Below are 18,969 nucleotides of genomic sequence, written 5' to 3'. Positions count from 1 at the left end.
ATTGCAGTAATCTGGCGAGTATTATTGACATTGCAGTAATCTGGCGAGTATTATTGACATTGCAGTAATCTGGCGAGTATTATTGACATTGCAGTAATCTGGCGAGTATTATTGACATTGCAGTAATCTGGCTAGTATTATTGACATTGCAGTAATCTGGCTAGTATTATTGACATATCCACTACAGAATCGTGTCTGTTTTTAATGCAGTGTCGCCTGAGGGCCCAAGTATTTTTCAGCATGATGCAACTTTCTTTTTGTCTTTTGTTGCAACTTTTCTGAAACGTGTTGCTGGCATCAAATTCAAAGTAGGCATATATTTTTCAAGAAACAATAAAATGTCTCAGTTTCAACATTTGCCAATCGTCTTTGTACTATTTATATTGAATATATAGGGTTTAAATGATTTGCACATCGTTGCATTCTGTTTTTATTTACATTTTACGCAGAGTCCCAACATTTTTGGAAACAGGGTTGAATGATAAATACACACTCCCTTTGTGTAAGTGCACATTGTCAAATGCCTGGTTATAAATGTAGTCAATAATATAGATAACAGCTTTAACAAATGCCAATGTTGATCTTTGGAAAGAGGCTAATTCGCAAAGAAGTATTTTCCTGTATAAGCCGTGTTTCTGAAGATCGTCAATTGTTGTGACAGTTTGAATCCTTGAAAGCAGTTCATTCTTCTGGGCAGGTAATCAATATAGCTTTTTGGTTCACCAGCATTTGTGCCACTCATTTTAGCAGCAAACACAAAATGAACAAGTATGTTGTTGAATGATTAAAAAACAGAATACATGTATTTCTGGAAACAAGTAAAATGGTATATTTCTGCTAATTATTTTCAAAAAAATCTTGTGACCTCACCTAAGTCTAGTCTAAATAGGATTACGTGGTAACGGATTGAGTTGCTTAACAACCTCTAACTTTCTTCCTACGGATTTCCAAGATATGTTTATCCAAAGTGACTTCATCTGACTCTGGGCATAAAGATAAATCCTGTCACTATAACCATATCCATAATTAGTGTACTCCAGACCTACAGATTATTTCAAAATGGAAGAGATCACGTTTGAGTTAATGGAATCACATCCAAAGCAGTGTTCTTTCACCCAGTGTGGAACGGATTACAGCTAGAGATAACAAGGTAAAGCTACATGATAATGTCCAGTGGTTTTGTGTGTCAGGCTGATCACAGTAGCAACTAAACATAAAGCTGCTCACAACATCTCCTGTTCAAGAAGCAAACACAACATGTCTTGTTTTATGAAGCAAACGCATTCGAAATAGCCTATGAACAGTACAAATTACAGACACACTGTGTCAGACACACTTTATAACCACAATGTTTCGAAAGCTTTTTCACACTACTATCCTGATGAAAGCGAATCAGATCAAAAAGAACCATCCTTTTAAGTTTTTTTTTCTTAAATGGGTGTTTTCTGTGCATTTTCACTAGTTTTCTGAGAGGAATTACACACACAGGTACAGATGCTTTTTGTCCCAGCATTTAATTCACAGCACCCCCTCACGCCAGCGCCCGCCACGCAAAGCACCCCCTCACCATGTCTCGGTGCTCCAGGTTGGCATTGTTGGCCAGCAGGTCCCGAACCACATCCACATGGCCTTCCTTTGCCGCCGAGATCAACGCCGTCCAGCAGTCCTGTTGGCGAGCGGAACAAACAGGGGGAGTTAGGCTAGGTCGTGGCTGGAACCTCCACTCACGCGGATCTTCACCATGGGCTGCATCTGTACTAATCCACGGCACGGCGCTCCACCTACCAGCTGGTCGTACCAGGTGCTCATGGATGCCAGGTGGAGGTGACAGAACGGAGATTCAAAGACAGACCACGCCAGGTCTGGTCACTCTGCCCTGTCTAGTGACAGTCTGAGAGTGTAGCGTTTTAATAAGAGTTCAAGGGTGTCACAGTGAGGTTGAGGGTGTGTTGATGGAGAAAGCTCCACACCCTGTCATTTGGTGCTCTACAGCTGACCATTAAGGGGATCAGCATTTTCCTTCAGTGTGCCAAGACCTGCAGCCGGGATACTAAGGGCTTATGGGGCATTGCAGACCTCTATGCCATGTCAGAAATGTGGCAAAAATAACCAAATGTCAACCCAGTGTGGTATTGTATTCTGTTGGCCTCATGGCACATTAGTTGAACAATGGTTTTTCCCACTGCCCCTTGAGCAACCAAAAACTGACGTGTTCCAAGCTAACGTACTCTCTCCATGTTGAGTATAGGTGTGTTGCTGTGGTTAGAAAAGCCCTAAAACTCATGAGAAAGCAAACCTCAAAGCCATGGGCTTAGTACCATCTGTTGTGTCTGTGTGTGTGTGTGTCTGTATGCGTGTGTGTTTGTTTGTGTGTGTGTGTACACTGCTATATTTTCTGGCCCAAATGTCCTCACCAGTCTATTAACCACGGCAAATGATGACTAGTAAGGACATTCTGCTGGTCCTCATTTATAAAAATAGCTTTTAGGCATGGAGATAATTTTATGTCTACAATTGGGTTTCAGTAGTTAGGATTATAATGGGGTTTCAGTAGTTAGGATTATAATGGGGTTTCAGTAGTTAGGATTATAATGGGGCTTCAGTAGTTAGGATTATAATGGGGTTTCAGTAGTTAGGATTATAATGGGGTTTCAGTAGTTAGGATTATAATGGGGTTTCAGTAGTTAGGATTATAATGGGGTTTCAGTAGTTAGGATTATAATGGGGTTTCAGTAGTTAGGATTATAATGGGGTTTCAGTAGTTAGGATTATAATGGGGTTTCAGTAGTTAGGATTATAATGGGGTTTCAGTAGTTAGGATTATAATGGGGTTTCAGTAGTTAGGATTATAATGGGGTTTCAGTAGTTAGGATTATAATGGGGTTTCAGTAGTTAAGGTTAAGAAATATGGAATAAAAAAAAATTGAAGTCACAACAAGTATAGTAAAACACCTGTGTGTGTGTTTCTGTGTGGGCATGTTTCTGCGTGGGCGTGTTTCTGCGTGGGCGTGTTTCTGCGTGGGCGTGTTTCTGCGTGGGCGTGTTTCTGCGTGGGCGTGTTTCTGCGTGGGCGTGTTTCTGCGTGGGCGTTTCAGGGTGTACCACATCGTCTAGGTTGACGTTGGCGCCTCTTCTGATGAGCTCCTGGACCATCTCCAAGCTGCCCTGCTCTGCTGCCACCATCAGGGGAGTCAGTCCATTCTGGGGAGGAGAGGTGAACAGTCACCAACCAATCCCACAACTAAGCAAACAGTCCAGTGAAGCACCACTTCAACATGACCATGGTGAGGAAGATTCATCCAGACAGTGAAAAGGGTGGTTTTCTGTTAGTCGCTGGGTAATGTGTGATGTTTGTGCAATGTGGGCTTGGTAGTTTATTTGGTAGATCCCTCGTGACTGATTTTAACACAACTTCATCACAGATGCCAGGATTTGTATCCTGGACACAGCATACCCACGACATCCAAGGGTCAAGCATGGGGGGCACAAACTGGCACAGGGGGATATTAGGATAGGGTCGCGTCGTCAAGTCACTCGCTCTCCTTGTGTAGGTCAAGTGTCTGTGAAATCACCTGTGGTTGGAAACCGGTGGAATGCGGTAGCCTCAACCCAGTGCGTACCAGTGTGAACCAGTGCGTACCAGTGCGTACCAGTGCGTACCAGTGTGAACCAGTGACCAGGGATAAATCAGAACGGTTTGGTAAGATGTGCTTGGAGCGTGTGAACTGGACATCACAAAATTGGGAGGGTAGAAAAATGGGGCAAAATAAATAATGGAAATGTGTAATCACCTCACTCCTGCTGTCCACGTCCCTGAACTTGTCGAGGTGTGCTTTCATGGCAGAAATGTTGTCCTCCTCAACATAAGCAAACAGAGTCTGGATGGCCGAAGTGGTCATCTTCAGAGAGGTGGTGGTGTCCATGGCAACGCTTTACCACCACAAATTGGACCCAGAGAAAGTATACCTGTATACACACAGCCCAGGTCAAAAGGTTAACATGATACAGTCCAGGTCAAAAGGTTAACATGATGCATCCCAGGTCAAAAGGTTAACATGATACAGCCCAGGTTAACAGGACACAGCCAAAACCTAAAAGGTTGTCAGGACACAGCCTACGTTAAAAAGGTTGTCAGGACACAGCCTACGTCAGGACACATCCTACATCTAAAGGTTGTGGGTGTCAGTACAAACAACTGTAGCTGCACATGAAATTTCAGTATTTTTCCTTCATAACTTGATCTCATCATTTATTTAATTGGTTGCCTTTACTGCTGCAGCAAACATGACATCACAATAAAATCACATTTTGGAATTACAATACATATAGAGAAGTGAGAATTGCTGTAGCCTACATATTGTACAGGCATAAGAAGTGTGATGATATCAAAGGTCTCCGACAATTACTATCTAAAAAAAATAATACGAGTCAACAATATACTTTGTTTACGCTTCATTTTATAATCCCCCTTCAAAAAAATCGATAGCGCAGCATTACCAGTTCATTCCAATTAAGTTTCTTTCTATCAAAATGTTTAACTAAATGTCCTGGATCACTCAGATTATAATCTTTCCTTATTTATTAATTAAAATGGCATTACATTTTCTGGTTAAGACTTACATTTTGGCATTTCAACATTGATTTTAGAAATTCCACAGAATTTCCATCACTGTACCTCAAATTAAACCTATTGTTAATATTTCTGAACAATGCTCCACTAAAGGTCTGAGTTAAACATAAGAGAGGTGATTTTTTTTACTTTTAAATTATAATACAATAACACTGTTCCCAATGTCATCTTTTTAGCCATTTCAGCAATGAGAAAAGACCAAGTGATATTTAGGGTGCTTGAGAATTCTGAGGCCATACTGTGACAGAAATAATGTAACTGAATTCATTTAAGGACTTACACCTCTAGAAGTTGCACCATTGATTTATAAAACTGTATTGATTTCTAGAATTATATTAATATTTTACAGAATCTTGAAAAAGTGTTAATAAGTTCACAGAAGTGATTATAGTTTTATGTCAAAATCAACATACACCACTGTCAGAATCTTGCATTTTTGGAAAGAGAATTTGGGGTGAATATGTACAAAAGTCAGTTAAAAAGTGTAATTTATTTAAAACAATACATCTTAATCACGGGAATGATGGGCATATAGATGTTTTTGTAATGATTGACATAAGCCTTAAGGAGCAGAAATGAAGAGGATGTTTGTTGCACACTCCCCATTCGCTGCTTAAAAGGATGACATTTCTTAGTGCTTAAAAAGATAAGTTCAAACAAATCTCCCATGGTAAATGAAAATACTGAGCACTCCAGACATTCAGTTACATATCATACATGAATATCAGCAACTCATTACCATTTCAGGCCAGCCCCATCAGCCTACACTGTCTCTGACCTGAAGAAAAATATTGTTGAACCCATACATGGCATCTGACAATCTCAATTAATGAGGAATACAGTCCCAAAACAATACTGAGATTAGCTCCAGGGCAAAGGCAAAGAATATGCCTGTTGAAACAAAGATTAGGCAGGCAAGCTCCCTAATTGGCAGTACACTAATTTTATACAGTGTTCATATCGTTGGTCAGGCTAGGATATGTAAAGAGGGGCTACCCCTTAACTTTAAATTGCATTGCCTTGTAACTAGGACAAGACTGGGGATGGCCGCAATTATTTTCCAGAGTTCTTACAGTCCAGTGGTTTAGTAAAAGAAATACTCAGGGATTTGAAGAATTAGTTTGTTAAGCAGAGACTTACTGTTCCCCTGAATTCTTGCATCACATGTGGTAACCACAGCACAGTGACCAATTCCACCAACAACACGCAAGAAAACACGGCAAAAGGCCTTTATTTAGGAATGCAACATGATACTCTACTCTATTAAAGATTCTCCACAATAATGAATTCATTTGCCTAGCTGTCAGTACATTAATATCTGTGTTAAGCAATTTGGATGACATTGTTTTAATTTGCCTGTAATTCTATAATAAGAAAAAAAGGTGATTTTGACCCTATTTGTCAGACAAAAAAGCAGCTTCCGAAAATTGATTTCCATTAACGTGGACTTACATCTATGCAATAACTACAGCCGGGTTGGAAAACGCGTAATGGGTTCAGTCATATCAGATCATTCTGCCAGTAACAGACACGGAGCAGTGGTTTCCAGTGGAGGCAATCAGAACCTGATGACACGCCCTCGAGCGTCTCACAGAGGCACTTCTGCCCCAATCAGCACAAAAGACAACGAGAGATATCAGACAACAATCAATGAACCTCCAAGATTCTCTGCATCTAGTATTGACTGAGGGGTGTCACCACTTCACCTCCTCCCCCAACAATGCAAAACAAAAACCAATGGAAGACCAAAGCAACACCATGAAAAAGACTAGACCAGTACACAAAATAGCCTTACAATTGCACAGTCCTCACAACTACCCATATGCAAAGTCCAAATAATTCACAAATAACCAGATAGCTTACCTTTATACACAACTTCAATTTGTCTACACTGAATGGCTGTTCTCCAATTACTGTCCCTCACCGACATTGACGGACTATCAACAAGCCCTGCCCAGTCTCACGTCACTCCCTGACGACCATGAATAATAGATGAGCTGACAGAACAACGCCCCAACCCATCTACAACACAATGGACGCGCCACCATTACCGATAATGTCATGCCGCTTCATCAATGTAGTTGAATGGATACAGGCTTTGCGAGGCAATTTGCTTAACTTCTTTATATCCAGACTATGCATTAATGACAAGAAAACTATTAATATAGTTATTAGTAAGAAAGTACCATGTCCATTCACTGTTGCTGAACACACCCATTCTTAGCTTAAACATTTATTATGTTTGTCAAACACTGATGAATCTGTGGAGACTGTTTTCTCATTGTGCTGGAATAGGGCTGGAAATGGCCAGCAACCTCATAATACGATATTCTCATGATAATTAAGTGTGATATGTACTCTGTTCTCAAGGCTTTATATATTATTTGGATATTTCATAATTTCGTGATTCAATACTGTGATTTTTGAAAACACTGATCACCCAATCTGCTGCAGAGGGACAAAAAGTGCCTCGAGAAAGAGACCAATCAAGGACAATATGCATATGAACATTCTGAAAAGAAACTGAGAACAATGTTGGAAGTAAAAAGAGTTAAAAAAAAATTATAATTAAATAAATCGTGTAATACAATAATTTTTTCACCAAGACAATACCACACCACTAGTTCTGATGGAAACTTACCTAAACGGTCAGATAAGGTACAATACGACAAGGACACATTTAGACCTCGGCACACATGAAATTCAACTCAACCTCATACCTGCTGAATGTGTAATCTGCATGCTGGTGAGATTAGGTTCCAAGATGTCTAAATTTATCAAGTCGGCCAACATAATCAAGTTTCGACACAGGAATAAAGAATCGAAAAGATAGTCTAGGATTTATAAATGCAGAACAATGAGCAACACCAATGGCTGTCAAAATACAGAATCTATAGTTACATTACATGTGCATGTCACAACTGATTTCTAAAGATAACTTGATTATTTTTTTCTAAACATGTAATTGGAGCTATGATAACAATATGACTGGATATAATAATCTGACACCGGTATTACAGTTTGGGCTCAAAAACATGTCAGAATGTTGCCAGAGCAGAGGCGCAGAAACCAGTAAACAACAGGTTGTCACAAGCGCACAAATTGTCTCCAGTTGATACACTTTCCAAAAGAGGCGTGGGCGTCAACCCGTCTTTCTGCTGTTCATTAGACACCGTACCAAGACTCGAAAATTAACAGTAACTGGTTGAAGTCTTAGTGCGTGGACACATTCCACAGACAGAATCGACATTACTGAGCATAGCACTGCCAGCACATGACAATTCGCGGAGGTGCCATAAAGCTATTAAGGCTAGCTATGGCTAGTAAAAAAAAAAAGTGGTTGCATCTTACCTTTACGAATAATAAAAAAGGCAACGTCCTCGTGTCCTAAGTAGGTTCCCCTGCGTTTTTCCTTTTTTTAAAGATCAGATTCTTCAATATATTTCAACCACAACCATATTGTAGCTACTTGGTTAGTCAGGCAGCTTTGATAGCCAGCTATGATCATGACGGTTTGAGTGGCTTGTCAATTCTCCACCTACTATTCGATTTTACGGTGTGGGCGTGGCTTGCAGAAAAGTCGGCTGAAAAGTTAACTGTTTTAGATAGAATGAAAACATGCTGTGCACGGTGTCCTTGGTTTGATCATCCCAAATGTCAAATTGATCTGTCACTGCTTAATGCTAGACGTGTAATTCGTACTGTCCTGTCAGCTAATCTAGTTTTAGCCTAATTCATATGCCGATTACATATTATGGATAATTGTTTCTGCACAGATGACATATACAACCCCAAAAACAGTCAAGAACCCAATTACAGCATACAGTATACATTTTGGCTTGTTATATAAAACAGACAGAATGTTTCACTGAACCGTAGAACCTATCATTGGCATCTCAGAAACAGCCGCTGTCCTTGGCTTTTCACGGCAGTCAGTTGTATTGCCAGATGGGGACAGTTTGCGTGGAAAAAATGACTCGGGCAATTTAATTGATAGATATGGTTGCATAGAAAAAATAAAATGTGGGTGGGTTTTTACTAGAGTCTCTGGATTTATCGTCAATACCTCGTACAAAGACGACAGTGGAATATATAAAATTGGATGAGGGTAGAGAGCAAGGTACACCCACTGATTTCTTCGAAAATCGAAGTTTTCCTCCAGCAGAGTCCAAAATGCTGCAAAACGTAGTCGAATCTCAGTTCAATAGTTTAGGGACCGTCATGAAAGTGCAATACCGCTGATTGAATCATAGGCTGAAATCCCGGGGGGGACATGACCCCCCCCCCATCCTGGGGAAAACTATGATTTGTCCCCCCCAATACCTAAATGTAAACATAACTATTTAATTTCAATAATAGTAATGAGATGCAATGAAAGCACTTGTGCTGAATATAGACACTTAACAGCGAGTTAAAATTGCCACACCTCCACCTTTTGCCTCACAGTGGTTGATCCACTGCCCCCAGCCCTCAGCAGTGGCACCTCATGCAGGTACAGTGCTTGTGGGAATCTGACAGTCTGTCCTTGGTGGTTGTCAGCTAGCAGTCAGCTGATGTTTGCTAGCATGCTATAGTAACATCAACCACTGTTTGAATTTGTGTAAATGAGAGAAGCTTGCAATGCAGTGTATGTAGTGGTCCTTAGCTGGCAAGGTGACAGTGTTCGTGTCTACCGTCTGAAAGGCTCTCAATGCACATAGCTAACGTGAGGTTAATCCTGTAAGTTTGTTTTATGTTGGTAGGGTTCACACACAATAGCTGAATTTGAAGAGCTACAGTTGCGAGCAAACCTATGGTGCAAACGAAAACAGTATTACAGCACTACTTTTGGTGTCCCCCTCAAAAATTGCTCTTGAGAAAATGTAATGTTATTGTCCCCTCCAAACCTGATATCAGATTGTCGCCCCTGGATTGAATGAGACAAAAAAATATATATTTTATTTTGTGTCAACTTAATAATACCTTTAAATGTTAAGGAAAATCATAGGTACAGACACTTCTTGTGTTATTAAACAAACCTATAATTTTCTACATATATTTTTGTTGTTACAGCTTATATATTTAATTTTAATTTGAATAGATTTCTTTAGAGATGACATATACATCTAAAACCACTTTTTGGTCACTGACCCTTAAATGTGCTCTTTTACATTTCGGTGATTATATTCAGTCACTATTCATATGAGCTAGATATCTGCAAACAAATGTGGCGTGTTCCAAATGTGGCGTGTTCCAAATGTGGCATGTTCCTCTCTTCTGAAAGGTAAAAACTTTTTTTTGTTTCCAATCCAGATGACATTTACCTCTAAAACCACCTGCATTTTGTTCACTGGCCTTCCTTGTCTAGAGTACGCACCATAGATTTGCCATTTTAAATTTTGTTGATTTTATCTGAATTTATCTGAAAGGTACTCCTCTTAGTTTTTCAAAATTCATAATCCTGTTTTTATTTAAAAATTGTATACATTATTACAACTCTATTACCTAAGTAACATAAACTTTTTTTAATAGCTTCCAATCCAGATGACCTGTACCTCTAAAACCACTTGCATTTTGTTCACTGACCTTCCCTGTCAAGAGTACGCCCCTTAGATTTTCTAATTTCCATAACTGTGAATTTATAGGAATTTATCGTTCTAAAAAAACATTTTCTAATAGCTCACGATCCGCTCGAGTTGGAGATCTACAAACAAGTGATGTTTTTCAGTAACTCTCATCTAAAAGGTAAACCTCTGCTTTTTTCCAAATTCATTATCTGTATTTCATTTTAAATTATATGCATTATTACATCTCATTATTACATAAATGTGGCACCGGAAAGTGAAGTTTGGGGTCCCCTGCTGGAGCTGCTGCCCCCGCAACCCGATACCGGATGAAGATGAGACTGAGAGACAGTTTTATTTCAGGCTTACTATAACGCAGCTACTAAAGGTTGTAGCCAGCAAAGTTTTTGTCTACCCGGAACAAATCCTAATGCATAATTTGCTTTGACTGGGACGAGATTCGAACACGGGACCTATTAGTTGCAGGTCCATGTCTCTAACCACTACGCTACTTAACACGTTGTTGGGGGGTGGGTAGTCAGTCACTCAGTCAATAAGAGTCATTCAATCTTCTTGTCTGTCTCCGCTTACGTGGTCTGGCAAAAGTTGTAAATCCTTTACATCTATCCTATGAAACATACATTTCAGAAGTATTATGGCACCCCTACAATCAAAGCCCTGGGACCACTAGTATCAAAAACCCCATATATTACTGTGGATATCACATGCTTTGTCTTGTATGCAGCCCCCTTTAGTTGCCAAACCAGCCCATGGTGCGCTAGGCCAATAAGTACAATTTGACTCATCTGACCACAACACACAATTCCATTTGTAGCTCCAATATGCACAAGTCCTCTTTTTGGCAAATTTGCAACTGATTTAGATTTCTGAAACTTTTTTATTATTGCTCTGACTGGCCTTAATGGTATGTCCACCAGTCTCCTTACAGCTGACAGCTCTTTGGTTTTTCCCATGGTGATGGAGGATTACGCTGCTATATTATTGTGCTGGGGTATATGAGGGATGTACTACTAACTTTTCTCAGTTTCCACCAGTTTTACATTTTAGCCACTGAAATTCAACATTACTGTTGTTTGCTCCTTGGGGTTTAAGGCCGGGTGTCTCTGTAAAGCACTTTGTGACAACTGCTGTTGTAAAAAGGGCTTTAAAAATAAATTTGATTGATTGATTGATGGAGGACCAAAAGATTTGACGTGTGCAACCTCATTTATACCCCAAGGTAACAGGAACTGGTGAAAGGCATCAATGCAGTTCCTGAAAACTGAGACCAACTAAAAAGCATAGAATTTCTTAACAGATACCATTTTATTTGGTTTTATTTATAACCTTTAAGGATGCCGTTCAGAAATACTTTATTTGGAGAATCCCAAAAGATCATATGTACATTGTCTATAATCTATCTACAGACTGTCAGTAGCATTTCATATACTAACCCTAAACCTTTCCATAACCCTTATTCTAAATCGAACCTTAACTCTTAATTTAAACCTAACCTTACAGTTACTTATCAACCAATATTTTATACAAGCCCGATTCTAAAAAAGTTGGGACACTGTACAAATTGTGAGTAAAAAAGGAATGGAATAATTTACAAATCTCATAAACTTACATTTAATTCACAATAGAATTTAGATAACATATCGAATGTTGAAAGTGAGACATTTTGTAATATCATGCCAAATATTGGCTCATTTTGGATTTCATGAGAGCTACACATTCCAAAAAAGTTGGGACAGGTAGCAATAAGAGGCCGGAAAAGTTAAATGTACAGATAAGGAAAAGCTGGAGGACCAATTTGCAACTTATGTTAATTGGCAACATGATTGGGTATAAAAACAGCCGCTTAGAGTGGCAGTGTCTCTCAGAAGTCAAGATGGGCAGAGGATCACCAGTTCCCCCAATGCTGCGGCGAAAAATAGTGGAGCAATATCAGAAAGGAGTTTCTCAGAGAAAAATTGCAAAGAGTTTGAAGTTATCATCATCTACAGTGCATAATATCATCCAAAGATTCAGAGAATTTGGAACAATCTCTGTGTGTAAGGGTCAAGGCCGGAAACCATACTGGATGCCCGTGATCTTCGGGCCCTCAGATGGCACTGCATCACATACAGGAATTATTCTATAATGGAAATCACAACATGGGCTCAGGAATACTTCCAGAAAACATTGTCGGTGAACACAATCCACCGTGCCATTCGCCATTGCCGGCTAAAACTCTATAGGTCAAAAAATAAGCTGTATCTAAACAGGATCCAGAAGCGCAGGCATTTTCTCTGGGCCAAGCATAATTTAAAATGGACTGTGGCAAAATGGAAAAGTGTTCTGTGGTCAGACGGATCAAAATTTTAAGTTCATTTTGGAAAACTGGGACGCCATGTCATCCGGACTAAACAGGACAAGGACAACCCAAGTTGTTATCAGTGCTCAGTTCAGAAGCCTGCATCTCTTATGGTATGGGGTTGCATGAATGCGTGTGGCATGGGCAGCCTACACATATGGAAAGGCACCATCAATGCTGACCGTTATATCCAAGTTCTAGAACAACATATGCTCCCATCCAGACGTTGTCTCTTTCAGGGAAGACCTTGCATTTTCCAACATGACAATGCCAGACCACATACTGCATCAATTACAATGTCATGGCTGCATAGAAGAAGGATCCGGGTACTGAAATGGCCAGCCTGCAGTCCAGATCTTTCACCCATAGAAAACATTTGGCGCATCATAAAGAGGAAGGTGCGACAAAGAAGACCTAAGACAGTTGAGCAACTAGAAGCCTGTATCAGATAAGAATGGGACAACATTCCTATTCATAAACTTGGGCAACTTGTCTCCTCAGTCCCCAGACGTTTGCAGTCTGTTATAAAAAGAAGAGGGGATGCCACACAGTGGTAAACATGGCCTTGTCCCAACTTTTTTGAGATGTGTTGATGCCATGAAATTTAAAATCAACTTATTTTTCCCTTAAAGTGATACATTTTCTCAGTTTAAACATTTGATATGTCATCTATGTTGTATTCTGAATAAAATATTGAAATTTGAAACTTCCACATCATTGCATTCTGTTTTTATTCACAATTGTACAGTGTCCCAACTTTTTTGGAAACGGGTTTGTACTTGTAGTGTCTGTAGAGAATCTATAAAACAGGACTCTCAAAACCAAAAGTTAACTGACAAATTTCAGCAGAAGCAGGGAGTGACGACACACAGAAAGGCAATATTGGATAAACAGAAAGTAAAAAATAAACACTGTCAGCAATATTCTTGGAATGAAACATTCACCTTATACAATCTAGTAAATAATGACAACAACTGGGCCAGGACTGTTAGAAAGACTCCAACAGTGATCCAGTGTGACTATGAACCAGAGCCTTGTTGACTTCCAGTTAGACACTATTAGTAGCAGTCATGTGGGAAGAATTACTCAGAGGAAGAAGGCAAATGTGGTCTGATGTATAGTGTGTATCCAACACTTTCCATTTGACCTTAGTCATGACAGTTAAAAACAAACGTCTCCAAGTTTAACTTTGTTGATTTGCCAAGAACGTCTACATGCTCTTAGCACACCCACAGGTGCAACACGTGAAGATACCCACAGGCAAAAGAAATGTGAAAATAATTAAGTAGATAGATTGGTTGATAGGATGACCTGGAGCCCATTCAGATCTGAGCCCAGGTGAAGTAATTGGCCTATCATCTAATCCACCTGGTTATATCATGCAGTTATATCGCCTGGTTATATCGGCAGTTTCTGGTTCTGTTGATTTTGAAGTGTGGACACTTCAGGGTGTACAGAAATAGTGGACGACTAAGAAAACCAGACTGATGAAAACTTGGCTGGCAGCAATAGAAGTAATCCACTGTTTCACAGATCCACTTTAAGGTCCTAAAACCAAATATCAATATCCAATACTTCTATAATGCATCCCTTTCTAGGGTTCATCCACATGCATTTACTGGTCAACGTCCCCCCTAATGCGCTTCATACACTCTCAGAGAAAACTCTCTGGTTACAAATCTCTGTATTAGTGTTTAAAAAATAATTTCTCTTTATTTGACAACATAAATAATTTTTTGAAGGACTGTTATACAAATCTTTCATTATGTTTCTTCTTTCTTCACACAAAAATACCCATTATGTTTTCACATGTACAACACATACAGGGCCGTTTATGACTTGGCACTTTGGACATATGGAGCAGTTTGCATTGATCTGCTGGTTTGGGGTAGCCTGGGTAAACCCAGCTGAACGCTACACAAACAACGGTAAGCATAGTGTTCAGTCTGGTGAAATCAGGCTAGGTTCGGGTGGCCATGCAGTGCAATTATCAACTTGTTGGTAAAGATGGCATCCCTTTCTCTTCATCAGGCATTTAAAACCTTGGTTACACATACAGTTATAGACCACATAAACATCTAAAAATCACAAACACACGTTTTATGGCAGGAGTATGCACATGTTAGAAAAACAAGATGAAGATTACATTGGAAAACTTGGATCTGCTGCATTGTTGTTACTTGTTATCACAAAAGAAAGCCCCCTAACCTGGTAAATTGGCTGCCATCTTGGTTATACTGAAATACTTTGCCAAGTCCTACCACCGCATGGACGGTGTAAAGTCAATAACCTGCCGGTGCGGCACGTGGGAATGTTCCATACATCTTCGGAAACATGGCACTGTGGACCTGTTTAGACTACACTCGCTGGCTGTCCTCTTCACCTCAATTAACACCACCCTCAAGGAACGTTGTAAGTTGGACCCACTCCATATCTCTGGTCTGGAATCTGCCTTGGGATATCCATTTATTTAGATGATGACAAAACATGAGAAAATGACTTTGGGTTCATGATTGGAGCATAATAATTATGTTGTGTTTCATTGTTACATAAATGTGAAATACATACAGAATTACATACAGTAGGTTTCACTAACCTCATATACAAATCACCCTGTCTGTATGTTCATCCATGTCCACTACATTCAAACTTCAACGCAGATCTATAGCTTTACTGGGATATTAATCATTCTATCTCATGATTCATAGAGTACAGTCATTATATAAATCATAAAAATGGTTTGGTGTTAAAATAGTTAAATTGTTTTATATTTATTATTATCTCCATTATGGTTACAATGTAGATTGTTTCATATCCTTAAGAAGTTATAGATGACAAAAATCAAGAGGGATTTCTGAGTAGCTTTTCATTGGTAAATCTAGAAGTTTGCAGCTCTTAAATCAGTCTAACAGTACTGAACTTGTAATGGACGTTACAGAATTAGGCAAGATTTCTGAACTTAGAGGAAACCCACAGTTTGTAATCAGACACAGTATGAAAACATGTTAGCTACGCAGAATTAACCCAATTTCAAAAAAGCCCTTGAAAACAATGAACCTAAATCAGTGGTCACTGGGAATACATTGTGTTTGTAATGCTCCCTCATCTGTTAAGAACCTGTATCCTGCTGAAATATTATGGGGGGGGGGTGAAAATGGTCGCCGAAGTAAAATACTCAAAAGGAAAGTGACCGTAATCAAAATGTTTACAGAATCCCAAGGCCTCCTTAAAGTTGGCATCTGACAAAAAAGGTTCTCTCTTTCACTTATCTACTATTTCATAGTAGAGATTACATTGTTTTCTGACACTGACATAAACCCTCTAGACACCTCTCAGATATAGCGCCCTCTACATCGTGGAGGTCAAACTACAACTGCTTAATTTACCGAAACCCCAAGAGCTCCACTCCACACAACTATCGTAACCCTGCTAGCAGTACTTAGAGGGTTTAAGGCAAGAGAGTCAGTTTTGCATTCTTCGGTCTTCTGTTGTTTAGCATCGTACTGTTAGCATCACTGCTAAAGTCATTACTATCACTCATTCGATCGTAGCCGTTTAGTGGCAGTTGGTTCCCCTTCCCCTCTCCCTTTCTCCCCACCCCACCCCACTCTCTCCCCTCCTCTTTCCTTTCTACCCCCCCCCCCCTCCTTGAAGGGTTGTTGTTGAACGGTGTTTGTTACTGTCTGTTATTCCGATGGTCTGGTATTCCAGTTCTTTTGGTTCTTTGTAGTCTCAAAGCTGCACTTTATTTCAGTGTTCCAGCAGAGTTCTTTTCACTCTGTGCCGGGTGGTCTGAACTCCAGGTGTGGGACAGGGCGAAGGGGCTTTCTCCCAGATCTCATGTGGCTTTGAGTTTCTGGTTGCAGTTGTTGTCTGTGATGGAGTGGCTGTTGTGGCCTCTGGTCAGCCCCCCCTGTAGGCTGTTCTGCTGCTCCTCCTTGACACGGGGTTTCACGGGGAGTGAACAGACCAGGAGCAGACAGGATATGTGTAAACAGCAGTACCAGGACCTGGAGAGGAGTCAGTTAGATATCATTCATTTGGCACGGCGACGTTCACATTCATTACAGCCCCCCAGGCCTGGGAAAATATCTGCGGAGGAGAGCATTGTGGAATTCTCAAAATGTCACAATGAATTCTTATTCCCCGGAATGATTACGGAGCAACCAGTCCTGACAAGTTATTCTAGTTAATCCTAACGGGGGAAATGCTGTACCTGCGGTCACAGTGTTTTGGTAATGGGATTACTTAAATCCACCCTGGTCAGTAGCACAGTGGACCAATAAACCCAGATCAAAACACGGTGCCCTCCAGGCTGGCTGGTTCTGGTCCGGACCCGGCTCTCCTGCGGTCCCTCCTTTCATCCCAACAGTCCTAACTCTCCTGTTTAATGGCATGGTTTATACTGGCCTCAGCCAGGCAGATTTAATAACACCCCTTCCACCAAATGACACCGTCAATTTGTCTCTAATTCACTAAAGTGCCCAGATCACATAAAGACCTTCTCATTTCCAGCGGTGATTCGGCTTCTGGCTGTAAAACTGTGCCGTTAAGTTAAACGCTGAAGGGGGAGAAAGTGGAACAGAGCTTATTCTCTGCACCGTGTCCTTGTCTTTGTCACATCTATTTGCATTTTATTGGCCGTCATTTGTTAACAGGCATTCGTAAAAATCCATAAAAGTGATGGATCTCCAACATCTGTGGACCCACAATATTCAACAGACAGGAGATGCCACTTCACACCATAGTCCATTTATGTATCAAGTAAGTGCCCATCAGTGTTCTGATCGTGGTAACATCCATCGTCATGGTAACATCCATCGTCATGGTAACATCCATCGTCATGGTAACATCCATCGTCATGGTAACATCCATCGTCTTACATTATCTTTCAAAACAGCCGGAAGAGCATCATGAATATCAGCAGTGTCACTCACCTGTAGAACTTGAGTGACGGCCCAACGGCCAATAGGACGAATGGAACCACCGTGTAGCAGATGGCGATCTGAGTCCCTGCCCACGTGATGACATCATAGATGCTCTTGTGTGTCGTGGAACCGAGGAAGTAGGGTCTGACGTTGTGTCGTAGCTGTAAGGAAGCCACACAAAGAAATTGAGAGTGACTGACAAGAAAACACCCAGCATGTTGTTAAGACTGCACAAAATACTTTGGAAAGAAGTTCAGAAGACGCACTGGAGCTTAAGAAATAGAAGTGTGAAGCTTTGAAGGAACACAAACAACTCATTAACACACATACTAAAGGTTATTTTGCAGCCATTTTAACCTGGCCTAACCCTAAACAAGCCATTGACTGACCTAGTGGTTTATATTATAACAGATCAATTAAACTTCAACGGCAATCTTTACCAATAGGTAACTCAACCATGACCTGCATTTAGAAGGCATTTAAATGATCAGTGCAAATCTTTAAAGTATGGTTTGTATTTCAGAGAAAAGAATGTGAACAGCGAGTCACACTTAGAAACACTTGTCAAATGTTTGTATACAGTTATAGTGACAGTGTTCATCCCAACACGGTGTCCCAGTGACAGTGTTCATCCCTACAGTGTCCTAGTGACAGTGTTCATCCCTACACGGTGTCCCAGTGACAGTGTTCATCCCTACACGGTGTCCCAGTGACAGTGTTCATCCCTACACGGTGTCCCAGTGACAGTGTTCATCCCTACACGGTGTCCCAGTGACAGTGTTCATCCCTACACGGTGTCCCAGTGACAGTGTTCATCCCTACACGGTGTCCCAGTGACAGTGTTCATCCCTACACGGTGTCCCAGTGACAGTGTTCATCCCTACACGGTGTCCCAGTGAGAGTGTTCATCCCTACACGGTGTCCCAGTGACAGTGTTCATCCCTACACAGTGTCCCAGTGACAGTGTTCATCCCTACACAGTGTCCCAGTGACAGTGTTCATCCCTACAGTGTCCTAGTGACAGTGTTCATCCCTACAGTGTCCCAGTGACAGTGTTCATCCCTACACAGTGTCCTAGTGACAGTGTTCATCCCTACACAGTGTCCCAGTGACAGTGTTCATCCCTACAGTGTCCCAGTGACAGTGTTCATCCCTACACGGTGTCCCAGTGAGAGTGTTCATCCCTACACGGTGTCCCAGTGAGAGTGTTCATCCCTACACGGTGTCCCAGTGACAGTGTTCATCCCTACACGGTGTCCCAGTGACAGTGTTCATCCCTACACAGTGTCCCAGTGACAGTGTTCATCCCTACAGTGTCCTAGTGACAGTGTTCATCCCTACACGGTGTCCCAGTGACAGTGTTCATCCCTACAGTGTCCTAGTGACAGTGTTCATCCCTACACGGTGTCCCAGTGACAGTGTTCATCCCTACAGTGTCCTAGTGACAGTGTTCATCCCTACAGTGTCCTAGTGACAGTGTTCATCCCTACAGTGTCCCAGTGACAGTGT

General features: G+C 40.9%; 2 protein-coding genes across 7 annotated transcripts in view; both read right to left on the bottom strand.

Annotated features, from left to right (window-relative positions):
* Window positions 1-8,162, bottom strand: part of kidins220a (kinase D-interacting substrate 220a) — a 59,886-nt gene extending 51,724 nt beyond the window's left edge. For 4 of the 6 annotated variants that reach the window (XM_034297272.1, XM_034297273.1, XM_034297274.1 and 1 more), the window contains exons 1-4: window positions 7,982-8,161; window positions 3,792-3,966; window positions 3,103-3,201; window positions 1,568-1,666 (exon numbers count right to left, since the gene is read on the bottom strand). In XM_034297272.1, the coding sequence (XP_034153163.1) occupies window positions 1,568-1,666; window positions 3,103-3,201; window positions 3,792-3,923 (330 nt within the window). In that variant the 5' untranslated portion in view covers window positions 3,924-3,966; window positions 7,982-8,161. Of the gene's footprint in view, window positions 1-1,567; window positions 1,667-3,102; window positions 3,202-3,791; window positions 3,967-7,981 lie in introns of all 6 variants that reach the window. The other 2 variants (XM_034297270.1, XM_034297271.1) reach the window with 1 other exon arrangement.
* Window positions 8,163-14,215: 6,053 nt separating this feature from the next.
* Window positions 14,216-18,969, bottom strand: part of mboat2a (membrane bound O-acyltransferase domain containing 2a) — a 52,659-nt gene continuing 47,905 nt past the window's right edge. Inside the window, exons 12-13 of the mRNA XM_029125449.2 lie at window positions 17,470-17,621; window positions 14,216-16,542 (exon numbers count right to left, since the gene is read on the bottom strand). Coding sequence (XP_028981282.2) covers window positions 16,371-16,542; window positions 17,470-17,621 — 324 coding nt within the window. The 3' untranslated portion in view covers window positions 14,216-16,370. The remainder of the gene's footprint in view (window positions 16,543-17,469; window positions 17,622-18,969) is intronic.

This window comes from Esox lucius, chromosome 15, assembly GCF_011004845.1.
Source record: "Esox lucius isolate fEsoLuc1 chromosome 15, fEsoLuc1.pri, whole genome shotgun sequence".
Taxonomy (NCBI): Eukaryota; Metazoa; Chordata; class Actinopteri; order Esociformes; family Esocidae; genus Esox; species Esox lucius.
This window is presented reverse-complemented; position numbering and strand designations above follow the sequence as displayed.